We start from the raw sequence: 25,643 nt of genomic DNA, 5'->3' as shown, positions 1-25,643 counted from the left end.
GACCTGTCACTATAGGTTAATCAAATAAACCACACCAGCCCCACGGAGCATGACTTTGCAATTATCCGTAACTTACTCCTCCTGTCCTGCCTTTTATTGCATCATTAAAGTTGGGGGGAGTTGGGTCGACGACTGAGGGTGACAGCAACTCTGAAAAATCCCAGCATGGAGCGGTTTACATGAAACGTGCCGAAATGCGACAAAACGAGAGCAAGTCAGAGCTTTAACAGAGGAAACCAAAAATAATGCAAACAAATCACAAGTTTCCCATCGACCTTATGTTTGAGCTCAACTGTGGTTTTCATTCCGAGACAGTTTTAAAGGAACTAAGACAAAAGAATAACCTTGGAATCTAAAAAGTTCATATCAGCGGAGGGCAGCTACCTTTCGCTTATATCTGCTGTACCCTCAGTGCTACCTCTTGAGTATGTTTGGGTAGAATTAAGGACGATAATAACTGCAGAAGAACGTCATAAAGTGCTACTTTGGGAAACAAAGGAAGCATTTTGTGTTTCTCATAAGAAAAGACTCGTGGAAAGTTTTTACTGGGTTCTAAATTTCCACAGTTAAAATCTGAATAGTGGGCACAAATATTGTTTTGAGCAGTGTGTCTACAAAATCTGTGCAGGGGGTATACTAATGAATATTAATATTATATAATATTATTGTAATTGCAAAGAAGAACTACCCAGTACAGATTCACATTAGCTAAAAATCACTTCAGTTCAGTTTTATTATCATTGGATGTTCATCAAAACCTGCTCCTCCATGTGTGCAACCTGCTAAATATCATGATAAGTATAGAGCAAATAATATGTCCAAAAATCATTGAGATATTTTAGTGTGTATAGCTCATATTTATACTTACTTCCTTTCATTAGCATGTTGCTAACAGGTGTAGCACAAGCTTGATGTCAAAAGTGAGCAATGTGCTGATATTTGTGAAATTTCCCAATTTTTGGCTCCTTCTAGCCACAAAATTGATTAACTTGCCTGATTTCTATATACGACGGCATCTAACAGCCACTAAAGCATTACTGGTCGAGCATCTTGAGCTGAGTTCAGGAACCTTTTTGCTAATCGGGTGCTACGCAATACTTAAGACCCAAAACGGTTCCCTACAACGTCTGAAGTAAGTCACAGAAGTTCAGTGTGCCTTTGATCAATAAAGACAATCTTACCTGCAACTTTAAAAACCAGCTCCTCACATGATTGAAAAGTAGCCTCTCTCAGCAGGCCAGAGCCTGACTGTGAGACCAGCAGCAGAAAGTAATGTGTGCCATCTTGCATGATAAATATCAGTGATTTGCTCCAGGCTTCAGACTGTGACTCACAGGAAGTAACTGTTTGAGTTGGTTTGCACAGATGGAGACCATTCTTAGTCAACATTCACATAAAAATCAGCCCGGGCCCTTTTAGTTTAGTTTTCTCTTTTTCCTCGTCTCCTTTTCATTGTGTGCAGAGAGCTGAGGAGCTTTACTGTTTGACTTGGTGGGAGACAACACCTTTATTTGTTTGCAGGATCTTTGTGAGGTTTTCCTTCAAATTTCACAAGGATCTGCAACTTTTCACGGACACGAGTAAGCCAGACCTTTTAATTTACAATTACACAGAAGTCAAATGATTAATTTTTGTTTATACGGGAATTACAGTTCAGAGCAGTGACGCAGTCCTCTGACGCTGATATAATACTGCGTGAGAAAATGTTTTTCTTTTTTTGTCCAGTTTTGTGCTCTAATGATGATGTGGCATGGCAAGATTTAGGCTGTGGCTACGAGCATTTATTGGTCTAAGTTATGAGGACAGTCATGAGTTACTCCTGGTGTGCTTTACGTTGAGTTTCCTAATAATTATTCTGTCCACTGTCTGCCTCCCACTGAGAGACACGCTGAAGGAGGAGGCTAGAAAATCTTCACATATGTTACTTTAATGTGTGAAAGTCGCCTGCAGGGCTCCTCTTACTGCTTCAGTATGTGTTTCTGCTAGCAGTGGAACAAGTATTTAGATCTTTAACATCAGAAAAGGAGGTGATACGGCGATCTGAAAGTACTCCATTACGACTAGAAGTGTTAGATTAAAAGCTTTATTAAGAAAGTGAGTTTAAGTCAAAACTGTTATGATACTAATACTGAAATACTTCCTTTATGATGCAGTTTTGTTACTGATATGGAAGCAGATGAAGAAGTCGGAGATAAATCATGTACTTCTCAAGTGTGTCGCACTTTTACAAACTAATCATATGGTTGTATGTTATCTGTATCTATCTTTGGGTAACTTGTACCGAGCAGAGACTACGGGAAAAAAGGAAACAGACGAGTACTTGGGGGGATTTTTAGGTTTTTAAAGCGCTCATTAGAATGTGTCTTCAAAATTTTCAGAATTTTCCGTTTATATATTTTTAGGGATTTTGGGATTTTTCTTAATTTCTTAAACAACATTTAGCAGAAACACTACAGGTTAAAATTCCAACAAACCTCCTCAGCTGAATATTTGGTGCTAAGTTTAAATTTTGTAGGTTTTCTGAAAGTTTTATTGCTGCATATTGAAAATTTGCATATTTGTTAGAATGCAAATGTTTTTAATTTAATGCTTATTTGCATATTTGTCAAAACACAGTTGTAAATACTGACTAAAACAAAGTCTTCATTTTTCATTTTTGCATTAAAGCAAAAGGTTGGAACTGATTCCATTTTGATTTGTTTCCAGTCATCATTCGTCCTACAGTAGTAATGTTTTAAGGATTAAATCTTTCTATAAAACAGGTTTGGAGTGATATATATCAAACGCTTGTGTAAAATCCTAAACAAGAAGAAAAATGGAGAGTTAGGTGTTACTTAAATGAGGATTTCTGGCTCCAAATATGAGACTAATGCATTTTAAGAAAGCTTCTGTTAATGTGTGTTATTAAATTCCATTGCTTTTCCAATACTGTTCGAACAGAGATGACCCTGACACTTGTTTAGGGAATTGCTTACATTATGAGAATGATCTTTTGTATTGTGTTATAGGGCCAAGTTTATAAAAGTGCATGTATAGATATGCAAATGAGGCATAGTCTCATTAGACGTACACGGACTTCTGAAACTGGAATGTGTATTTTGGACGTATTCTTTCCATTAGTGCAAGAAGATACGTTATGGAAGCAAAATAGTTCAAAAAGTCTTTGAATATGTTTTTTTTAAGTTAATTTAGATGTAGTCTTTAACTTGTCGGCCTCTTTTGTAACCAGGACGAGTTTAAAAATGTAAATCGTCAGGGGATAATGCATTTGACCTCATTTTAGTGAAAAGAAAAAGGCGTCGCTGACTTTCTACAGTTTACTCGGCATTATTTTATCCATATTTGAGTCCGCACACTCGTCATTGCTGCAAGAGCTGAAATTCGAACTCAGCTGGAGAATAATAAGCGGGGTGAGGGCAGGGCCAGCTTTACTTGTTTTTCAGATTAAGAGAGAGCTAACTGGATTATTTGTAAGAGAGCTGATGTGAAAATCTATTTCTGCTGATGCTCGGTGAAACAAAAGGCTTAGCTGTAGGTAGCCTGCTTTGTTACTCAGCTGGGAAAAGACCTGAATCTGAAACAATCTATTCTTATTCTAAACAACTGTGTTGCTTAATTGTTTCAGAGATAAGAAAAGGGCATCCTGCTGGTACGTTTAAGTCCTCCTCTTCTTTCTTTTAAGAAATCTATTACCCAGGGGGTTTTGCCTTTCTCTTCACTTTCAATTCAAACACTTGTAGCTTTAATTCACCGAAGAAATTATTTATTCCACAAAAGATTCTCTGTCCTACGACAGGGCGGTGCGTTTAAGGAAACACACAAGGAAAGGAAAGGCATATTGTACTCTGAGTCTTCCTTTTACCTGCCTTAGATTTTATGTGCATGAAGGTTGTAATTAGCTTCTGTTTTATTGCCTCCTTTGTTCTAATCTGCATGCAAGTTTTAAGAAGGAATGATTTCCTTTTTTTTCCTGAAATCTGCAGCTTTTTTGCCGTTAGGTGCTTTTCATGTAGGTTTTCATGTCAACAAAGCCCCAAACACATAATTATGAAGCTTTTATGTGTAAGAAAACAGCAGCTGAGGGGATGTTTTATTCTGTGTCCCTGTTTCTCTCATCCTCCTCTAAATGGGTGAGTTATCGCAGCACCCTTTGAGTTTCCTCATACAGCAAAAGTTTACAAATATTTACACCTATTTTATGTCATTCTGCACTTTAACTTTATTTTGTCATTTTTTTTTCTACCTTAGCCAATTTCCTCTTTTCTGATCCCAGCCCACTGGTATCATCACTTTCCTCATTTCCAGCTTGAAGGCGATCCTGACACCCGGGACGTCATGTGAAACCATGAAGGACAGGAGGCAATAAGCCGGAGAATAGCAGCAATCTTCAGGAAAGTTCTCCATTCACTCTCACTCCCGCACTTCTGTGTCCTCTTATCCAGCCTTGAAGATAAAGAAAAAAAATCAATACAGAAACACAGTGTTAGATAAAAGCAGAATGGGGGGAAAGAGCCGAGCCAAGTTAGGTGTAGTGAATTAAAGCGATCAGAAATTTCCCCGACACTCAGCCCTCAGTCTACATAACCTAACAGCCCTGCCTTGGTGCTGTCTGTCACTCTGCGCTCTCCGTTCAATCCCTCTTTGTTCGCTTTTGATTTCTTTTTGGTCTATTCTCCGTTTGCTTTGTGTTTTGGGATGAAGAACCAGATCCCATTCAACCACAATAACTGCTGAGTGAAGGTTTTGGCTATTGCAGGGGAGACTGTCTGGGTCTGAGTCTCCATCTCAGCTTTGACGATTGCTGGTTTCTCTTAAGGGACGTGACCGTGTGGAGTCATCGGGCCTCTTGTTTTAAAGCAGAACAAGTTGGCTGGTCATCCCACAAGACTATTTCTCAGCATCTACTGGATGGATTGAAAAAAGCTTTTGCACTGACGTTCATGGAGGACCACAGAGGAACATGAATGTCTGACTTTATTCAGTTTTACTGAAAAACTGAAAAATCTCAAGAACTATTGAGGCGATTGCCATAAAGTTCTGAACCGAACATCATAATCTAAAGTAAATACGCATGCTAGCTTCTCACTTGTCACCATTTGGTGTGAATCAGTATTTGTGATTGGCAAATGTTTAATTAGGTGAATCTAAACGCCAGAACATGCTAACTGCTAATGACTCCACTGTGACTTTACTTTAAAATACACAAAAGTATATAAAATACACAAATGGTTACTTTAAGTTTTTTGAGTACGTGTTAATTTTTCATGTAATTTTGCTACATGAGTACAATGTAAACCATTCATTTTCATGGAATAAATCTATGATTGTATATATTTCAGTAGAATTTCTGTTTATGGGGGCCAAGAATTGTTTTTGTGTAATTTGACAGTAATACTTTTATTTTCTGTTTAATTCATTTATGCAATGACATACTTCAGGAAAAGCATGATTTGGGTTTTAAAAAAATCGGTTGTATATTAGTCAAGTTAAAAACTCAGACTGTATATAAAAGATGGCTACAACCACTGTGACCTCAGCAATCTGGCGTCACTGTCTTTGCACCAAGAAAACCAACTTCACGAATGACTGAGAAATTGAGGTACATCAGGCCTGCCACAGGGAAACACAGGCTGGAGGATATCCTGCTTTAAGTTACTCTACATTGTGCCACGATTTACAAATTAAAAATTTCCAGTGAAAAATAAGGGAATAAAATAATCAGAAATGAATTTTTCTGCACTTCCTCTCGCGACCCCTTAAAACTTTAGTCAGCTTCCATAGATTCCCAAGTTTACAGCTTAAAACGAGCACGTTTACAGGTACAAACTAATATTTATAGTCATTGGGTCAATTTATTAATTACTCATCCATTGGGATAATAGAGTAAGGGGCATGGCTATTTGAATCGAGGGTGTCCCAACACAAGGAGTTATAGCCGAATGCTGTTGAACACTGGACGCAATTCGCTTGTTGCGCATCACTTTGAAGCTGACGGCTGCTTGCTCGCAGACATTCAAGGCTCCAGTTGCCTTGGTAACCCTCTAATCTACAGTGTTGGGAAGGTTACTTTTAAAATGTATTCCATTACAGAATACAGAATACATGCCCCAAAATGTATTCTGTAACGTATTCCGTTACGTTACTCAATGAGAGTAACATATTCTGAATACTTTGGATTACTTAATATATTATCATGCTGTTTACAACTACGTGAATGTACTATTGCTGTGTGATTTATTACTGTTACTGAAGGTCCGCGGCTCCGAACCGTAGTAAAGGGACCTCTGGCTAATACGGTGGGTTCTGTGTCGGCTCGTAGCCGAAAACTAGCTTTACTTTGTTGTCTGGGTCAACTTTGCTAGCGAGAGACAGAGAGAGGTTGAAAGGCTGCTCCAACAGAACTTATTGCTTTTGGAGGAAAACACGAACACGGTGTACAGTCGAGTCTTAATAGCTTACTTACAACTGGGCTCGTCAGGCTCTCTTCTTGGCTGCAGTGGTTATTATTATATTTACATGCTTCCAGCGCCCGTTTTTGCTCAATGACAGCTCGTACTTTTCCGTTTTCTCCCTCCCTCGCTCACAGACACATAACGGGTATGGCAGTCCATTCTCCCTGCAGCACGGACTACACTGCCTATGATGCTACATTCTTTAGAGCTATACCTGTAGCATTCTGCCTATTAGCTTAGCACAACAACAACACGCGCTCTCTCACCCAGGAAACACGCAGAGAGAGAGAGAGTGTCACCCTGTAACCATGGCAACCGTAACGCTGCCGCCTGGAACAACAGAACGTAGCTGTCAAACAAAACCCAAACAGTCCTGACCCGCGACAATATGAAACAGGAAAGTACCGCCGTGTAATCCATTTATTTCAACAAAGTAACTGTATTCTAAATACCACCTTTTTAAACGGTAACTGTAACGGAATACAGTTACTCATATTTTGTATTTTAAATATGTAACGGCGGTACATGTATTCCGTTACTCCCCAACACTGCTAATCTATTTGCTGCCAGGTCATATGTCAGTCAGTGGTATCCTTCGCTCTGATTGGCAGTCACTTTAGTTGTTGGACGGGAAGTTGAGAAAATGTCATCTCAGGTCCCGCCCACTTCCCCAACGCTTGCAGTTGTTTTCATCCATAGTTGCTTGAAGTTGCTGAATGTCATTCACTTTATGTGGTCTCCTGTCGCCGTGTTGGTTCCAGTGTGGGTGAAGCTTAACGCTGAGTATTCAAAATGCAAAATAAAAACTAATGGGTTATGTCAAATGAGCTACTGTAAGCCCATCTTTTATATATAGTTTATGTCTAGGAAACAAATTCCTTCTGTGTACAACAATCGTTTCCATATTCTGGATTATAAAGGTGAAAGAGAGTTGAGTTAGATGATACAAAAGATCTCCAACGTCAGCAGCTGTGGTTTCGTCCACTTTCGACCATTACTGTCGATTTCCTGGTGAGGTCTAAGAATTACATATTTTCATACATTTGGAAAAACTGGGATCAATTGTAAAAATTAATTCCTCATCATCATCATTGTCAAAAAAATGTTTACTTTGGTTTACGAACAAATATCTACCAGAGATGAACTCCATACTTTGCTCAACCTTTAGTCTAGCACAGGGGTCGGCAACCCTAGGCTCGCGTGCCAAGGTTAACTGATGGCACGGCCACAGCTGGACTGGCCGTCCGGCATACTGGGCATTTGCTCGGTGGCCCGATGATTTTTTATTTTTTTATTATAAAGGTATAAACAATGAAAGGTGTTGGATTAGCCAGATACTGGCCGGTGTGTAAAAATACCTCAGTTCTTTGGTGGTGGCATCGCGGAGCTTCCACAGATTCAGTAACATTAGCAATGGTGGAGGCCAGCAGGTGGATGAGGGAAAGGGGAGGCAGGAGGAGGAGAGACCCGAGGCAGCCGCCGGTCCGAGTGTCAGGTGAACTGAACTTCAGGTAAGAAGTTATGACCTGCAGTCTATCTGGGTCAGATATAAACCAAGTTTAGGTGCAGTTTATTTTCGTTGTGCTGACTTTTTACCGTCAGTTACAATAACTCGTACTGCGTGCTAGCTAGCATGATGGAGTTTATATACAGCTGGGTGGGTGCTATGATGTTACTGATAGTGAACTTTATTTTATTTATAAGGTTAGTAGAGTTGAAAACCGTCCCGTAAAAAGATGGAATCGTCCCGTATTCAGAGAAAATATCACGCGTTTCGTGTTGAGCTGAGAACGGACGCAGTTTGTCCTGTACTTCAGCTAGAATGTAAAAAAAGACACAAAGCTGGATTTATTCTTTGTCTTTGCTGCACAGCTGCCTCTTCTTCTCTCATTCTCTCCCCTCTCTCTCCTGTTGCTACTTCAATCATGAAACTGATCAATGATCAGCTGATCGGCTTTTCTCTCTCGTTTGTTTATCGCCCACTTTGCGCCAGAAAGAATATACCGCCGGATGTCGCACTAAACAACAGCAGCACATTTAAGCTTGATCAGCTGTTGTTAGAATTTATTTAATATTAATTTCTAGTATCAGCTGATGTTTGCTGGAGCCACAGCTGTAAAAGCTGCTGGTCATGATGTCGTTTGGATATGTGGTGAGAGGGAAACATGAAGATGAAACCAGGAGATGTCCTTACTGAATCATCAGAGCTGAACAGGTGATGGAGAAACAGGTTTACCTTTTAGGTGACAGGAATGAGTTGAAGGGAAGTTATGAACTGTTCCTGAGAGACAAATAACACCAGGATCTGTTTCTAAGTAGCTGACAGCTGGTAACTGTGCAGGGGCGGGTCTAGCAAAGTTTTTCCAGGGGGCCAGGTCTGGGCATTAGCAGCGAAAGGGGGGCACAAAGAAATACTTTACTATTCTCATTTAAAATGTCTGTCTGTTATTAAATAATTATCTGAAGTTTACAACCAAAGTTTTTATCTGATGTAAAATGTATAGAAATCATACATATACCAACAAGACTGTACATCACTGTCACAACAGCGTTTGTTTTCATTCAAAGGCTTTATGGCTTTAATACCTGGTGGGCCGGTCTTTAGTCAAAATGCCCAATTTTTTGTCCCAGTCCAACCCTGGGCACAACACGCAGTGAATTAATCTGAGAAGGTGCACCAGAAAATAAATGGCCATGCCAGCGGTGCACATCGCAAATTGGGACTTTCAGGTGTGTGGACCAATGTTTTCTTTTCTGATCAAACCAGAAATCTTTAATGAGCAGCTAGATTTGTCTCGCATTAACTGGCTGAGTTAATGCCAGTTAATGCAACATCGAAGCAACTGGAATCCACAGCTGTGCGTGTTCATGGAGCTTACATTTTCACCTGCTGGACATCACTACCTGACATGTTTAACTGTCTTCAGAACATTGCAGAGGCCTTATTGACAGTATTTGGCTCTACATATCTGTGTGAGCAGATTTTCTCTCACATGAGTGTCCTCAGGTAGCCGTCTGAATGCTGGACACTCGGAGACCTGTGTCTCTGAGTGGGAGACCAGAGATCACATTAACATGTGTGTCTCTGTATTAACAGACATGCCATATTGGCCCAGTTTATTTTTCTTATCATTGTTGTGAGGAGACCATAAATAGCATTTGTTCTTTTGTACAGTCCATTTGCTGTCATGCTGTTCTTGTTATGGATTAAAGTGTCCTTTTTTGTTTCAAAATAGCTGATAACTATTCACTGATAGCTGCCAGCATCTGCGAACAAATATAATTCTATAAAGTGGTTCTATATATTGTGTAACTGTTCATAAAGAGCATTATTAAATTTATTGCTAATGCAATCATATGGCACACTGACTTCTGAGAAAATTTTAAATGGCACTCGCCATCAGAAAGGTTGCCTACCCCTGGTCTAGCACCTAAAGATATACTAAGACGGCAAACGTGATGAACATTGTACCTGCTATTTCACAGATTTTAATGGCATGTCTAAAAGACAAAAATGTCAGACTATACAAAGACTATACAAGACTAACACTATGCAAACCAATGGGAAATGCCATTAGTAATGTAATTACCTTCATATTACCCTATTTATCTACTGTCATGCTATGGTTAGCATTTAAAAGAATCACTTGGCCTGAATCCTGTCTCTACTATCTTGACTTCTTTGGTTTTACATGCTTCTTTTTCAAATCCTGTGTGTCCACTTGTATTTTCACCCCCATCCCCTCTTTCCCGCAGCCCTCTGTTCCTTCAGCTCCTCAGGTACCAGATCACATCGACAACTGATGAGTTGTAGCAGATATCAGGGTTGTATGTGACGCTCTGAAGGGTGTATTTCAAAAGGGTTTGGGGTCATATTTCACTGTTTCAGGGCTGAGGTGCCGTCATGTATTAATTAAAATCCAAATACCTCTATTGATTGTGTTATCAGGCTAGTGCAGCCTGGGCTTGCTGTATTGATCCAGCCTGTGATTTACGATCATTTTCTAGAAAAATCCCTTTGTGTGATTATATGAGGAAACAGAGCCTGAGTGAGTGCAATTCTTTTAGAGATATTATAGCACAGTGGCAGTGGTGGAGGGCTAAACAGACTGCCACCCTGAAGCCCCTCACAGGAGAGATATTTTCAACTAGAAAAATTGTTATGATCCTGTTGGTTTCAAGGAAAAGTAAATCAAAGGAAGCAGCTGGCTCTACACAGTCATGAGTTACAAACTGCGGCTGCTGCCTGTGGCTTTCAACATTGCACCTCTTAGATAATGTGGGTAATTTAGAAATCCCGCCCTATTAATGAGCTTGACTACATTCCCAAAATATACTTTTAAAACTCATTCTCGCTCGTGGGTAAAAACATTGCGTAATTACCTACAAAACACCTCCAATTTTTCCCCTTCTTTTAGTTTAAAGATGTGCAAGTGTGATCTGAAAACGTAAACATTTAACAAATCTGTCATTTACAAAACAAAAACCTTAAAAGTAAAGAACAATATTTCCACACCGAGTCAGTGCGCTGTCACTGTGAAGAAACACTACAGTCATAAATCAAAGAAACTCTTTGGCATGCCTCCTGAGCTGAACCACCTTACTTCAGTGTGCTATGGCGAGCCATATGCGATGACTTTGTCAGCAAGAAGGCTGTAAAACTGACAATGATTGAGTGAAATAAGCCGCTTGGACAAACATTTTCATGATGTCATACGTTAACTACTTGCAGCACAATGCTGCTTGTTCCAAAATACACTGAAAACACTGTCATTCACAAAATTAACAAAGAAGGACAACAGACAACAGTCGTAGACCCTGACAGGGACTTAGAGCAGGGAACAAGTGTGTGTGTGTGTCAAATTTCAAAATAAAAGTCTTTTTTTTTTAAAATCAAAGACCAATATGAATTTTTAAACTAAACCTTCATTTTCACACAGGAACCGATTTAAAGCTACTATTTATTTTTCTGTTAGTGTCCCTGGCTGTTTGTGATTTTGAGTACATACCACACGGGGAAACAAACATAATCATATCTGTGGGTCAGGTATCGATGCTGTGACATCCTGGAGCTCTGTAAAGATGCTGACCGTTTTACTACGTACATCTGCATGCCTGAAAAGGTGGCTGGCCACTTAATTAGGTGCATCTGTGACCGCTTTATTTGGTACACTTATGTGCCTAATTAAATGGCTGTCCCCTTTATTAGTTACAATTGTGGTCACTTTATTAGGTACACCGTGTGCTTAAAAACGGAGTCAGCCACTTAATTAGGTACACCTGTGCGTGGCCACTTTATTAGGCACACTTGTGTACCTGGCCACGTTTTAGGTACACCTGTCTACTGAGCCATTTTATTAGGTACATGCACCTACCAAATTTTAACCTCAACCTACAGGAGACAAAGCAATGATCTCTGTGCGTAGCAACAATGCAACAGCAATTTCTCCAGAAACTGTACAGTCCAATTTTTCCACTGTATTTGCTGGGCAGCTGTGATATGTTTAACCTTCAAGTGACCCAGTGAGGTAGTTTATGACCCCAGCTAATATTTCGAACAATAAAAGATGTTTTCTACTGTACCACAATTTTTTCAGTCCATTTCTGCTTTAACTTTTTAGAGTTTTTAAAGGAATTGTCCCATTGGTATGGTGAGGATAATGTAAAGTTATGTAGGCATCAAGTTTTGGTTTTTTTTAACATCATAAGCTTTATTTTAACACAATAGTTCCCTTGTAATTACCACATTTTAATGTTTTTCTCTGAGCCATGGCTAACAGATGTAAGAGAAGACAGGAGGCAAATACAAATGCCTGACAATGAAAACAGCTCCACTGAGTCAGAGTAACAGTAACAGAGTCAGTTTTTGGCTCCACAATCACCACCACGTAGGCCAGTCAAGTTTCAGTGAACACATTGAAGCTCTTTAGGTAAAAATCTGTGCATAAACATTTTTATTATTCCCTGCAGATTCTCTGCGAGGCTTTTCCTGTTAGTCAGTAAATACCTCAGTATGAATAGATAGTTTCGAAGTCTTGCCGTGTCTTTCAGCCTGATATATCTCTGGAAAGTTTTGCATTTTTCTCGTGGCTGATCACTGTCTTCAGGGGCCATTAGCTTGTCATATCTCCATCTGTGGCCTCATGCTCTGTACAGCAGCCTTCGCATTCCTCAGTTGGCACCGGCTGATGAGCCGCTGGTGTATCTGCTCCTCCTTTTAGCTGCTAGTAAATCGCTGCCTACTGTAATTTTCATACAGACAAAATGTGGCTGCAGAGAAGCTTCTCAATTCTGAAGCATCAAATTGTACTCTTGGCGAGTACGTCGACCTCACTGTCAATTTCTTGCTCAGAAATGACTGATACGCAAATGTGCAACGAACTTAAACATTACAAATGACAGATTTTAACTTTCATTTTATATTAATTCAAACATAATAGTGTATTTTACCTATTTTCAGACACGCAAACACTTTGTTATATTAATTGATATCTTTTCCAAGTTCTTGTGGCGTGGACAAAACATGAATGAATGTAATCTGTATTAAATGTGATGTTGTTTTTAGGAGATGTGCTTGTTGATTTGTTGGTATTTATCATTTCCAGGCTCCTGAAAGAAAAGAAATACCTTCTATGTTATTCATGCCGTAGCCACTGATATCACATTTCCTGTGTTTTTTCAGCTGTTAGTGGATATCAGGCTAGAATGATTATTACTGACTATAACAGCCCATGTTTGGAAATTTAATCCTCTTCCTCCTTTATATCAGATATTTTGGCATATAATTATAGGCGGGTACGGTTTGATTTGTACAACAAAATGAACAGTATGCAACACAAGGAAGCATGACACAAAAAAAGAAAACCATGAGTCACTGGCCCTGACAGCGAGGCATCCGGTGGTAATGGTTTGGGTCCTTTGTGCCATGATGCCTGGTTTCTACAGATGTGATGCTGGTGCCTGGTTTTGGTACAAGCCCACATTTCTGCAGGTTTAAGAACTGAGTATAACACTGAATTAAGCGGCAAAACTTCATGTTCATGATCCATGTGATGAAAATTATAGTGGACAAAATCTACAAATCATCTGTGAGTTTCTTGCCATAACCCCTCCCTTAGTTACTTACTTCAATGGGTCCAAATCTGGGCCCAGCAATTTTGTGGTGCAGTACTTGTGCCAGCTTTTTGGCACCAGCGCAGGTCTTTTTTTTCTTTTTTTTTACTGGAAATGCTAACAGCTGGTTCTAGATTTGGCACTGGCACTGGATTGGTGGAAAAAAAGGATGCAGGAGGAAATTAAGGTTGAGCGCACATCAATACATACTTGTTCTGAAAGATCACTTTTAACTGTGTTCTCTTCCAGAACAACAATGCCTTCATCCGCATGAATCAATAGTGGCTTAAAAGTGTTGTGAATCATGTGATATGGCCTTTAAAGTCATTTTTAAAAGGTACTCACTCATGCTGTGGTCTAAACCAAAACAAAGGTACTTTATGTTGTTCTCTTCTTTACCCATCCTTATATGCTATTGCTGTATTTTTGCAGCATTTACAGCTTTAAAAGTTCTTTTTTAGACTTCTTTTCATTAAATAGCCTGGAATACTACTGGTCAGTTGTTTTTCCAACAAAACCACTGAAAACAAAAATTCTACTGAAATCCTGTGTAATAGCTTCAGCCAGTGTTTGTATTGCAATCTAACACCACAACTCCACTTACTGCTGCCCCAAAATTAACTGGAGACTTCTTCTGCCCTGCTGAAAAAAGCGAAGCAGTTTTAGCAGCATAGGTCGCCAAAATAGCATCATGAATAACTCCCAAGTGCCTTTTTTGTTTCATTATTAATTAAGTGATTTGTGTATTTTTTAGTGTAATTGCTTTACTTTACTTTCAGCACTTATTTATTAATGAATAGAATTTATTTAAGTGGCTCAGCTGGATTACCTTTCCTCGTCATATTAAACAATATAAACTGATACATTTGTTTGTCTAACAGATGTTCACAATGATTAAAATCAAGTGGTGCTTCGGGCATAGAGTGGAGTCTGCACGGGTGGAGGCCAAGTTAGAATCTGGAAGAGATCATGGTCAAGTAGTTGCTAGTTTGATTTTGTGTGCTGACGCTGGTTACAAAGAATCAATATCGAATCAAGGAGGGTTGAGTTTCTAGATAAGCGTTCTCGGCCACTCTGGCTATTCATCATAAGTCTGTAGAAACCTGATAGGTCAGAAGAAATTATATTCGAGCAAGAGTGGGGCCTCCTTATCTCTCTATAGCAGGGGAATAGGAGACATGCCGATCAATACCAGGCTGTTGTGTAGTACTTGCAATTATCAACAGCTGATTCTGTCGTCCCCCAGCTGCATCTTTTAATACCACATAATTACAAGTTTGGGGACAATGTCTGGTGAAAGGGGGATTACAGCTTTGCTGAAGTATGCTTCATTCTTCTCTCGGCTTTGAAATAGCTACAGTCTGTGGAAGGGATTCAAACACATTTTATTATACACCTCATACTCTTGCATACTTTCTTTTTTAAAGGATTTTTTAATTTATCGATAACTGAGCTGGATTTAAGTTTAAACTCTGGTCTGTATTGGCTGCTATTATGTCAACCAACCGGTAAAACATATACGAGCTACAAGAAAGGTGTATTCAGCCTAGTTTTATTTTCAAACTGAGCTCATCTGGGTTTATCTTACACACTTCCCTGATGCTCACTCGAGGGAGGATTTCTTCTCCGACACATTTTTCGGTCTATTATGGCGCCAAATTGTGGGAGGTCGTAACAAATGAAGCAAGGGCTCCAACACCTCCTGTGGTATCCTGGCAGTAGCCTATCGCAGGCGGCTGAAGGGCATCTAATGATGGACCGGAGGCGGAGGCAACAAGGAGAGCGCCGGTAGCTCGGATAAACCAGGGAGTCTCACTTCCGACAGTCACCAGTTTAAGATCGGATCTGCGTGCGACCTGAGCGAGATTTTTACGCACAAAGTTTGACTTTACGCACGTATCCAATCCTGCGAAATCTGATCTGTTAGGGAGTTACCTCTTCCGTCGCGTTGATTCTGGGCTTGAGGCAGTTTTAGGTGTTCAGCCTATTTTCTCTGAGGGTGCTCCTGCTAGTGTTACGCTTTTGCCTCGAGTGTGTGTGAGGGATTCAGCTGGGACATCGAGCCATCCACCTCCCGAGGAGTCAACTCAAAGTGGAATGTCTAAGCCAATCCAAGAGCTGAGAAAGGAAATAAAACAATCTTAGACTCAAACGGACTATCTAAAGATGCAGCATTTGACCACAGAGTTAAAACCAAGACCGTTCCAAAACGCTTAAGACTCTCAGGAGTTCAGATCGGACTAAACCATGTTGGCTGCTCGGAGATGTGCGTAAAAACAGCCGCACACCGGACAGGAAGTGAACTAATTATTATTAAACACCATCCCTCATTTCCATATCTACCGTGAGTAGGCTGGACGGCAGCCAATCACCCATCGAAAGGCAGCTAGAGTCGTAAAAGCATTATCCTTCCTCCATCATAATTACACTGACATGCGCAATCTGCACTCGGGCATCAACACCATCCTCCGATCTCTTATTTCACCGAACCCGCTCTCCACGAAGCGTCCCATTCGCTGCTTGTAGATGATTCGGCGAAAGGCAGCAGCGAGGCGCACAAACAGATCAACATGTCCCGGCGAAAGCAAGCCAAGCCGCAGCACCTCAAGTCAGATGAGGAGGCGATACAGACCGGACTGCTCTGCAATAATGGTAAGTGTCCGAGGAGCTTTGGACGACTTTTCAGGGGGGTTTTAGGCTGCTGCGTGAAGAAGAACTGTCGTCTTAGACGGTTTATTCAAAATGATTTATTCTGTTACAAAAAAAACTTTTTAGGCAATTTGTAAAATAAAATAGAGTGCAAATTAATTTAAACAATTTTACTTACCATTTTCTGCGGAAACACACCTATTATTTTAGCATCATTTCCGTATCACACTTTTTAGCTTTCAAGTCTCATTAGGGAAACTTTTTAAAGATAAAATCCGAAAAAGTTCATAATTTGATCACAAGGAAGCTTTTTTCATTTAGTTTTAACTTTACTTTGACTCGTGCAGGTCGAGATTTAACAGCTGGAGAATATGTTGACACAATATGGAGTGGCAACTGTAGACTGAAATCTTTTAACATTTTTCTTTATGAACCAAGTTTAATGTAATAGTTTATTTGCTTGGTGTTTAAATGTTGAAGAAACAGGACCTGCTGTGCAAGACTGCGCCGAAACAAAACCCCCATATGAAGCAAGAAACGCACGGAAACAGCAGAAATCTTATATTTTGTTTCACATTATGTTCCTATTTTATTTTATTGTATTTTTTTAATTTGGGGGGCAAAGTCCTCCTGCCAACTATTAAACTTTTAATGATAAACATTTATATTATAAATCAAATAGAAATAGTCTTAAAAGAAGCTTCTTAATAAAGTAAGACGTTTAAGTAAGTCAAGACCCTTTTTTAAATATATATGTATATTCATTTAAAGTTTTTAATTATAACATTAGGGCAGTCCATGAATAAAATAATGACTAGGGATTATCAGCGCATTTCATATCATTTGTAAACAGAACAAAATCATTAAAACATATGACCATCCCATGTTAGAGTACACTACAAGTCTTATTTTGTATATCTTCAATGTCAGGATTTAATCTAGTGTGCTTACAGGAAATCCTCATTCAACCTTTTAATCAACAAAGAAGCTGAGCATTAAATTGTATCAGCATTAATATTTTAAGTGTAAATCAACCTTTAAACTGCTGGAAGAGGCCAAAATGTTTACAGAAATTTAACAGAATTTTAAAATTGATCTTTGGCCTCTCAATTTGGTGCAGAATCAGATGAAATACTTTTACAATCCACCAGGGTCGTAAATATAAATTCATCCAAATAATGCTGATGTAATATCATTCATTTGACTTATTTTAATTATGTTAATGTTGATGGAGGGTTTTTTATTATTATTTGCATAACCCTGAAAAGGAAAAGGCCTGTAAATGAAAAAAATCAGCTTCACCGGTGGAATTGCAATTTTTATCATCATCGGCGTTTTTGTTGCGTATTTTTCATTGAATTATATGTGACTTTGTTTTTATGCGTGGCTGTGAAAAGGTGTCGAGTGTGGAAGAGGCCCTCCTGACTCGGGCCCTCCCACCGCCCTCCAGCCAAGCAGGGGGCTCCGCCACTATGAGCTGGGCTTTGATTGAGCCTGCTGACTTAACCTTTGGCAGCCTCACCCTGAGAGGGGCAAGTGGTCCATGTCTGGATCACAATACAATTAGTACATCTGAACCATTGACCTCTGCGACCCAGAGGTCGCGCAGAGAGTCACAGAAGCATTAATGCTGGGCTGCGAATCTGTTTGCTTTTCAGCTGCAGCTTCATGATTTTTTTTTCCCCTCTCTCCTCTCATCGCCAAACCACACAAGAAACCAACATAAATCTGTTTACTGTTCCTGACATTATGTATTGAGTGAGGGTGACATTTTTAAATAAATTCCCATCACGTGTTATTACATTTGGAAATATATTTAAAGGTTTAAATCAAATCCGATCTTTTCTTTGTTTTCATTGGAAGTAAATCTTACAGAGAGCAGACAAAATCCTGTGCTAAAACAGTGGAAGTGTTTTCACTCCTGTGTTTGCTGAATCGCCCTGGTGATCCTCAGACCACCCACTTTGTGAGGCAAGGACTCTGATTATTTACCCATGACAAGTTTGACTTTCAAATAGATTTTTTCTACTCTGCTCTGGTTACACTCTTACTTCTTAAACTGAAAAAAAAGTCTGTAAAAAAATTCTTTTTATAAAATCTCTGACGTGCCACATTTGGAGCTACATGTCTATAATAGGTTAGTGAACTAATTTCCTCCTTAATTCAGACATTGTTCTGCGTGTTTGCGTGAGGATTTGTTCAGTGTGTTCGTGTAATTGTAAATATAACAGACGTCTCCGGCTGCTTTTAGCTCCAGCACACTGGGAGTAATTCTTTTAGGTGGTGAAATGTGATAATTGGAGTTTATTGATTTAAGTCGGAAACACAAACACACACGCGTGTGCACATACACACGAATTATGTGCACACATGGGGCCACACAGACACACGTTCGTGTCAAATTTAGCACAAACACACATCTTTCAATCTAAAATTATTTAAAATTCACATTTAGTTTGCTTAAGGAAAAAACGCTGACAGCCTCTGGGAACGTGTCTTTAACGTGTGATGCTTACAAGAATGGAAGTTTGTAAAGATACTCAGTTAACAAAATCCAATTACAGTCGTTCCTAATCCCTGAAAATATCCATCCATCTAAATAGTCAGCTTTTAAAAATTGTTATCCTTAAATTAGTGTAGCAATGCCCGGATATATGTGCAATAATTCAGTAGTGATTTCCCCAAAACTTCCCATCTGGCATTACTGTCTGTTTCCTAATGGGGCAAAACCTGAACAGATGCAACAGTGATCATAAAGTGTGAAATCCTGTCATAAGGAATGTCACGTATCAGCTACTGAAACGGGGCAAAATGAAATGAAGATTTCAAAATAAAGAATTGTGCTAAGATATGAGAAAATACATCAGGAAAAGTCTGGAAACGAGGACGACAAGGCACGCTCTTACGTCCTGTTCACGTCCGGGTATTTTTTAGTATTTTTATTTTTATATGTATTTTGTATTTTTTGGTATTTAGATGCATGAAATACAAAAATAAAAAAAGAGATATGTGTTGCTGATGCAGATTCACAGCTGTGTTCCTGTAGAGATTTCAGAAGACAATTAAATTTATCAGACCCTGAGAGCGAACACGATGTTTTAATAACAATCAGGGTATAACATGTGTTTCAGGTTGTGTAGATTATTAAATGTTACAACAGTTTTTTTAAGTTTAGGTTAATTCACTTCACTTTTTCCAAATAGAAATTTTGACAAATATGTGTTTTCACACACTCTTTACTTTTATTTTTACTTTAAATGTGAGTTGAAAACTTCTGTCAGACACTTAAAAGCAATTTTTTTACAAAGCCGGTTGAATTAAGTCTTTTAGAGTCACGTCTCATTAAAACTGAACACACACTCCACAGCTGTAAACTTTGAAGTAGCTGAGCATGGTCTTTGCTTCTACAATGCCGTTTTTTATATTAAAAATAAACCTTAAAATTCCCCCAAACCTTTCCTCCCGTGGTTCATAATTTGTTCTCACATACAAATGTACGTGTGTGCATAACGTTTACAGCACATATGCAGTGTAATCTAAATTTGTTTTAGATAATTCCTTGACAAACCGTCCCGTTTCAGCTTGACATGTTTGTTATCTTTGGACGCTGCAGGGTGTCTTGTGCATTTCAACGTTCAGTGGAGTTAAACAATGGTTGTCCACACAACACGAGATTGGAAAGATGGACTCACCGCTGTGTGTGTGTGTGTGTGTGTGTGTGCGTGCGCGCACGAGTGAGAGGGGGAAGGGACCATAGGTGAAAGGTGATATAGAGAAAATTCGTCCCACTGACGAAACATCGGGACATTCAGTGATCAGTTTCCCATTATACTCTTGTTTTTTTTCCTTCTCAGGGATTTTGGCTGGCATGGAGCGAGAGAAGGCCAATGAAGACAGTGAGGAAACACACATCTGTGATAAATGCTGTGCTCAGTTCTTCACTTGGACCGAACTGTTAGAGCACCACAAAGTCTGCACTGAGGATCCTTTGGTGCTGATAGTGAAGGACAGCGAGGGGATGCCTGCACCGGAGGAATCTCCTGTCGGGCCGTCTCCAGTTCCCAGCGTAGCGTCCAGTGACTCATCTGCTGCAGAGTCCACGGATGGCGGCTTTGAGCTGGGAGAAACACTGGTGAATGACAACGACAGTCTGGATAATTTGGAGGAAGGGAGGGAGCGGGATGAAGCTATGGAGCTTGAACATTGCCCACAGGACAAATACACTACAACGCCTAGCCCCCGTCCCCCGGATTCAGCTGAGTCCACTCCTTCCCAGATGTCTGCAGCTGCCAGCTACAGCATGCCGAGCACCAACGTGACACTTGAGATCCTTCACAGCACCAGGGTGGCTGTTGCCCAGTTTTCCCAGGGGATCAATAGCAGCGGTCCAGGAGGGAAGGCCGCTTCAGCAGCTATCCCGGTGATCCTGGAACACCTGCTAGCTCTGCAGCAACAACAGGTCCACCAGCTGCAGCTTATAGAGCAGATCTGCAGCCAGGTAGCTGTCATGAACAGACAACCAACACAAGCAGCATTAAACCCAGTCTCCAGGTCCCTGTCTTTGGCTCCTAACCCTTTCCCCTCACAAGGCATCATCCCTCCCCCCGTCCTGCCACTGTCAGGAACGATTCCCTCCGCCATTAACGGACAGGCGGCTGTTTCTTTGTCTTCTGTGCTTGAAAAGTCGCAAACCCTGCCCTCACAAACTATATGTGGACAGCCCACATTTAAGGATGTCACATGTACCTCAGCCTCCTCAGAAAACACCACCCCATCTCTCTCCAGCTGCAGCAGCAGCATCTCCACGTTGCTGCCTCCTTACACAGGCTCACACACCAGCAGCGTTAGCAGTACTCAGACACTGAGCTCCTCCAGCCCACTTTCGCTGGCACAGAGCAGTCTACTCAGCTCTTCTTCTAGCCTGCCATTTCTACCTCAGAGCCCCCCCAGCAGCGTCATTTTTCCCAATCCCCTGGCTAGCATCGCCGCCACAGCTAATGCACTTGACCCTCTCGCAGCCTTGATGAAGCACAGGAAAGCGAAACTGCCTAATGTGTCCTTGTTCGAAACGAAGCCCAGCCCAGAGGAGCCCTTCTTCAAGCATAAATGCAGGTTCTGTGCCAAAGTGTTTGGCAGCGACAGTGCTCTGCAGATCCACCTGCGCTCCCATACAGGAGAGCGGCCCTTCAAATGCAACATCTGCGGCAACCGATTTTCTACAAAGGGGAACTTAAAGGTGCACTTTCAACGGCACAAAGAGAAGTATCCTCATATTCAGATGAACCCCTTCCCAGTGCCAGAATATCTGGATAATGTGCCAACAAGTTCTGGGATTCCCTATGGAATGTCCGTCCCTCCAGAAAAACCTGTCTCCTCCTGGCTGGACAGCAAGCCGGTTGTAGCAACTCTGCCAGCCACTCTGGGTCTTCCGCTTTCCTCCACTATTACTAGTATCGGAGGCTCAAATGACCCTGTAAGTGTAACACCATCTGTTAAATCTTCCTATGAGCCAGCTCCTGGTGAATGTGTATCTGTGTCACCTAACCACAGAGGCAGCGAGGCTCGTTTCTCTCCCGTTTTAGAAGCCTCCAGTGTGCTGAAAACAGAGGGGGTGCACCTGCCCCAGAACTGCACCAGTAATCTGAGACCCAACCTTGCCTCCGAAACAACCAGCACCACCATCCCATCTGTGACCACCACACCTGAACCCATCGCCTCAGCATCTCCTGCCTCCAACTCTCCTTCTCTCTCATTAAACTCAGACGAAATCAAACTCCCATCGTGTGGCCTCCTGGATTCTATGCAAACATCTGAGACCTCAAAGCTTCAGCAGCTGGTGGAGAATATTGACAAAAAGATTACAGATCCCAACCAGTGTGTCCTCTGTCACCGTGTCCTCAGCTGTCAGAGCGCGCTCAAGATGCACTATCGCATCCACACAGGCGAAAGACCCTTTAAATGCAAAGTGTGTGGCAGGGCTTTCACCACCAAAGGAAACCTGAAGACTCACATTGGCGTTCACCGAGAAAATCTCCCAGTGCAGGTGCAACACTCGTGTCCCATTTGTCAGAAGAAGTTCACCAACGCTGTTGTTCTTCAGCAGCACATCCGCATGCACATGGTTGGGCAGATTTCAGAGTCGGCCGCGGTGGACGGGCTGCAGGAGGTGGACAGCAACGTGTCTTTCAATGAGAATAACTTTGACAGCCTGAGCAGCAATGGCAATGACCTCATTGATGATATTTCAATGGAAGAGGATAATGAGGATGGTGAAGAGGAAGTGGAAAATATGGAGGAAGGCATATATATGTCTAAACCCTTAATCTCTGATTGTAATTCTCCCCCCAAGTCTTTAGCCATTGTGTCAAGTATAGCAGCTCTGGAGAGACAAATGAGAATGATTGACTCTGCTGTAAGCCTAAACCAGTCATTTGGTACAAAACCCCTAACTAATGGTTTTAAAGACAGCAGCCAGCTCAATATTGAAGGTGCTTTATCAGAGAAAAGGGTGGAGAACTGTAGTGAAAACAGCCCACATGTGTCCGAGTCCTCCTGTTCGCCTTGTGTATCAGCGTCTCCCTTTCAAAGCAACTCAGAAAGCATGACGATCAAATCACCGGCAGTTGACAACAGCAGGCCAGAATCCCAGGAGCCTTTGGCAGCCTCAGTGAAGAGAGAGCAATTTGAGTCTCCTGCCTCTGCACCAGCAGCTGCCCAAGAGCCGAGAGGAACACAGCCCGGCAAACTATGTGTGAAAGAGGAGATGCCTTACAGTATGTCATTCCAGCTGAGCAGAGAGAGAGGTAAGCTAAAAATGCCATGTAAATATTTATTATGATAACATTAAAAAAACGTTTAGTTTTGTAAGATAACTTTATACTCTATGCTTTTGTTTCAGCTGCAGGTCAAAGTATTCCAAGCCTGATTACCAGCACTTCGTCGGGCTTGATAAAAACTGAGGTGAATGGTCACAGTCAACCGAGCACCCCGATGGAAGGGCACCATCCTCCGTTTAGCATCCACATCACCCCAGCGTATCCGTCGGTTGGTAGCCCAGGTATGACCTCCCTGCTAGGCCCTGTGCCTCCTCGGCGAACCCCAAAGCAGCACAACTGCAATGTCTGTGGGAAGAACTTCTCCTCAGCCAGCGCCCTGCAGATCCACGAGCGGACTCACACCGGAGAGAAACCGTTTGTCTGCTCGATCTGTGGTAGAGCTTTCACCACAAAAGGCAATCTGAAGGTAGATAAAAACGGATGTTTTTTCTGTTGTGTTGTGTTGTGTTAGGACCTTATCAAGGAAAACTGTTCCCTATTGCTATTAAGTTTTAAAAAGTGCACAGTAGGTGAACCAGGACTCATTTTACTGTGTTGAATATTGGATAAGACGAGACTTCCTGCAAGACGGGAATCCTTTAGACCAAAAACCTGGTTTCAGGTTTAGAGAAACAAAGCATTCAGAGGATCTCTTGTTCAAATGTGTCTCCAAGTAAAACAGTCCATATTGAAAACAGAGACAGATGAACTAAACGAAAACAGAACATTTATCAAGCATACATATTCTTCTCTACATGCTATCTTTGCTTATAAGAATCCATTAACGCGAATTAGGAAGCATATGGATGGAAGCTTAATCATGCACCTTTCAAAATAAAAGACTGCTTAGACTATACAGGTTTCTGTAGGTTTAAAACTTTGTTCATCATTTAGTGCAACATCATATTATTCACAACTTGGATCTTAAAAATCATAACTGATTATTACTTTTACTTCTTAAATGTTAAGAAGTATCAAAAGTAATTCCCATTAGAATTCCTTAGAACCCCAGATTGCACCTTCATAATGTTTGTTTTTGTCCAAAAACAAACAAATATTTTACAGTATTGAATAATCAGAAAGGTTTCTGATTAATTATTAATCAACAAATCGTCCGGATCAAACAATACAAACTTGCTGTTCAAACTTTTATTTTGTCAGAGCCTAAAAATGACGTTTAAATAAATCTATTTGAACCATCAGGGTGTGTTTGGAAAAAAATTAAAAGATCTAACATGAATAAACTGTCAGCTGTCCTATAGGTGATATATAACTATGTTTGTATTTTGAAAAAGATTACCACCTAACACTTTAAATGCCATTTTCAGGTTCATATGGGAACTCACATGTGGAACAATGCACCGGCAAGGAGAGGCCGGCGGCTTTCTGTGGACAACCCCATGGCCCTGCTGGGTGGAGAGGCTGTGAAGTTTGGAGAGATGTTTCAGAAGGACCTGGCAGCTCGAGCCATGAATGTAGACCCAGGATTCTGGAACCGTTACGCGACAGCTATCACCAACAGCTTGGCCATGAAGAACAACGAGATCTCGGTGATCCAGAACAGAGGCATCCCTCAGCTTCACCCCCTCTCGGCAGGCATGGACAGAGTGAGCACCGCAGGAGGTCCAATTACCAGTCTAACCAAGACAGGCATCGACCTGGGAAACAACAGACATTTTTCTCTGCTGATTGATGACAGTAAAGAAATTGGAATCAATTGAAAAAGAAGACAAACGTTGTGAAATTATGCAAGTTATTATGGACATTAAAATATTTGTAAAACACCTTGTTTGTTCTTATGTATTATATATAGACTTGAAAAAGAACTTTTTATGACTCAACAGAGAATAGTAGGTTATTCACATTTTGCTATTTTACTTTGCAGTCATTTGTGAATGTGTTTTTCTACACAGTAAAGAAGTTGTTCAACTCATACTGTAATTGACAATTCCTTAGATGTACGGTTGCTCTGAAGAAGGGAACATATGTTCGATAATCAATAATGCAAAGCGTCTGCTTTCTCCTCCGGACACCTGCCCGCTGCTGCTACAGTGAGAGCAAAGCACAAAATATGCTCGTAAACATCCACATCTATGAACTGAAAAGATACGTTGTCAGTGTTATGGTGACAAACTGTCTTTCTTAAACAACAGTCGGACCGAATAAAAATCAGAACACACCACCTGTATGTTCAGATCTATACTGACACTCCTTAGTTATTACAGCACTTTTTTTTTTGCTTAGAAATCACAGCCAAGAATAAGCTTTTTCATTTACTTTTATCTCTTTCAGCAAGGTTTTTTTTTTTTTGGCAAACAATAAAATGGCCCTCATAAACTAACAGCTTTAACAAATTGATTATTTAGCTTGACTATATTTTATCATTTTAGTAGAACTGTAAAGCTACGTCTGAAGTTTTCAATTAAATCTAAAAACAACCATCAGTAATAATAATAATAATAATAATAGTAATAATAATAATAATAATAATAATAATAATAATAATTGTAGTATTTAAACAAGTCAATGAGTTGTGTTATCTGTAATTATTTAAATCAAAGAAAATAACAGAAAAGTAAGTCAGCAGTCAACACTAGATTTCATAAAGGGAGAC

The 25,643-nt window shown here is 40.5% G+C and overlaps 1 protein-coding gene across 1 annotated transcript; it reads left to right on the top strand.

The window, feature by feature from the left end:
• The first annotated feature begins 15,307 nt into the window (after nucleotides 1-15,307).
• sall3b (spalt-like transcription factor 3b) lies at nucleotides 15,308-25,194 on the top strand. The gene is made up of 4 exons (XM_006794405.3): nucleotides 15,308-16,217; nucleotides 20,069-23,017; nucleotides 23,113-23,456; nucleotides 24,358-25,194. The coding sequence occupies exons 1-4, from the start codon at nucleotides 16,136-16,138 to the stop codon at nucleotides 24,748-24,750; spliced, it is 3,768 nt and encodes a 1,255-aa protein (XP_006794468.2). The 5' UTR covers nucleotides 15,308-16,135; the 3' UTR covers nucleotides 24,751-25,194.
• The last annotated feature ends 449 nt before the right edge of the window (nucleotides 25,195-25,643 follow it).

Source organism: Neolamprologus brichardi, chromosome 22 (assembly GCF_056152115.1).
Source record: "Neolamprologus brichardi isolate AB-2024 chromosome 22, ASM5615211v1, whole genome shotgun sequence".
NCBI classification, from domain to species: Eukaryota; Metazoa; Chordata; class Actinopteri; order Cichliformes; family Cichlidae; genus Neolamprologus; species Neolamprologus brichardi.
This window is presented reverse-complemented; position numbering and strand designations above follow the sequence as displayed.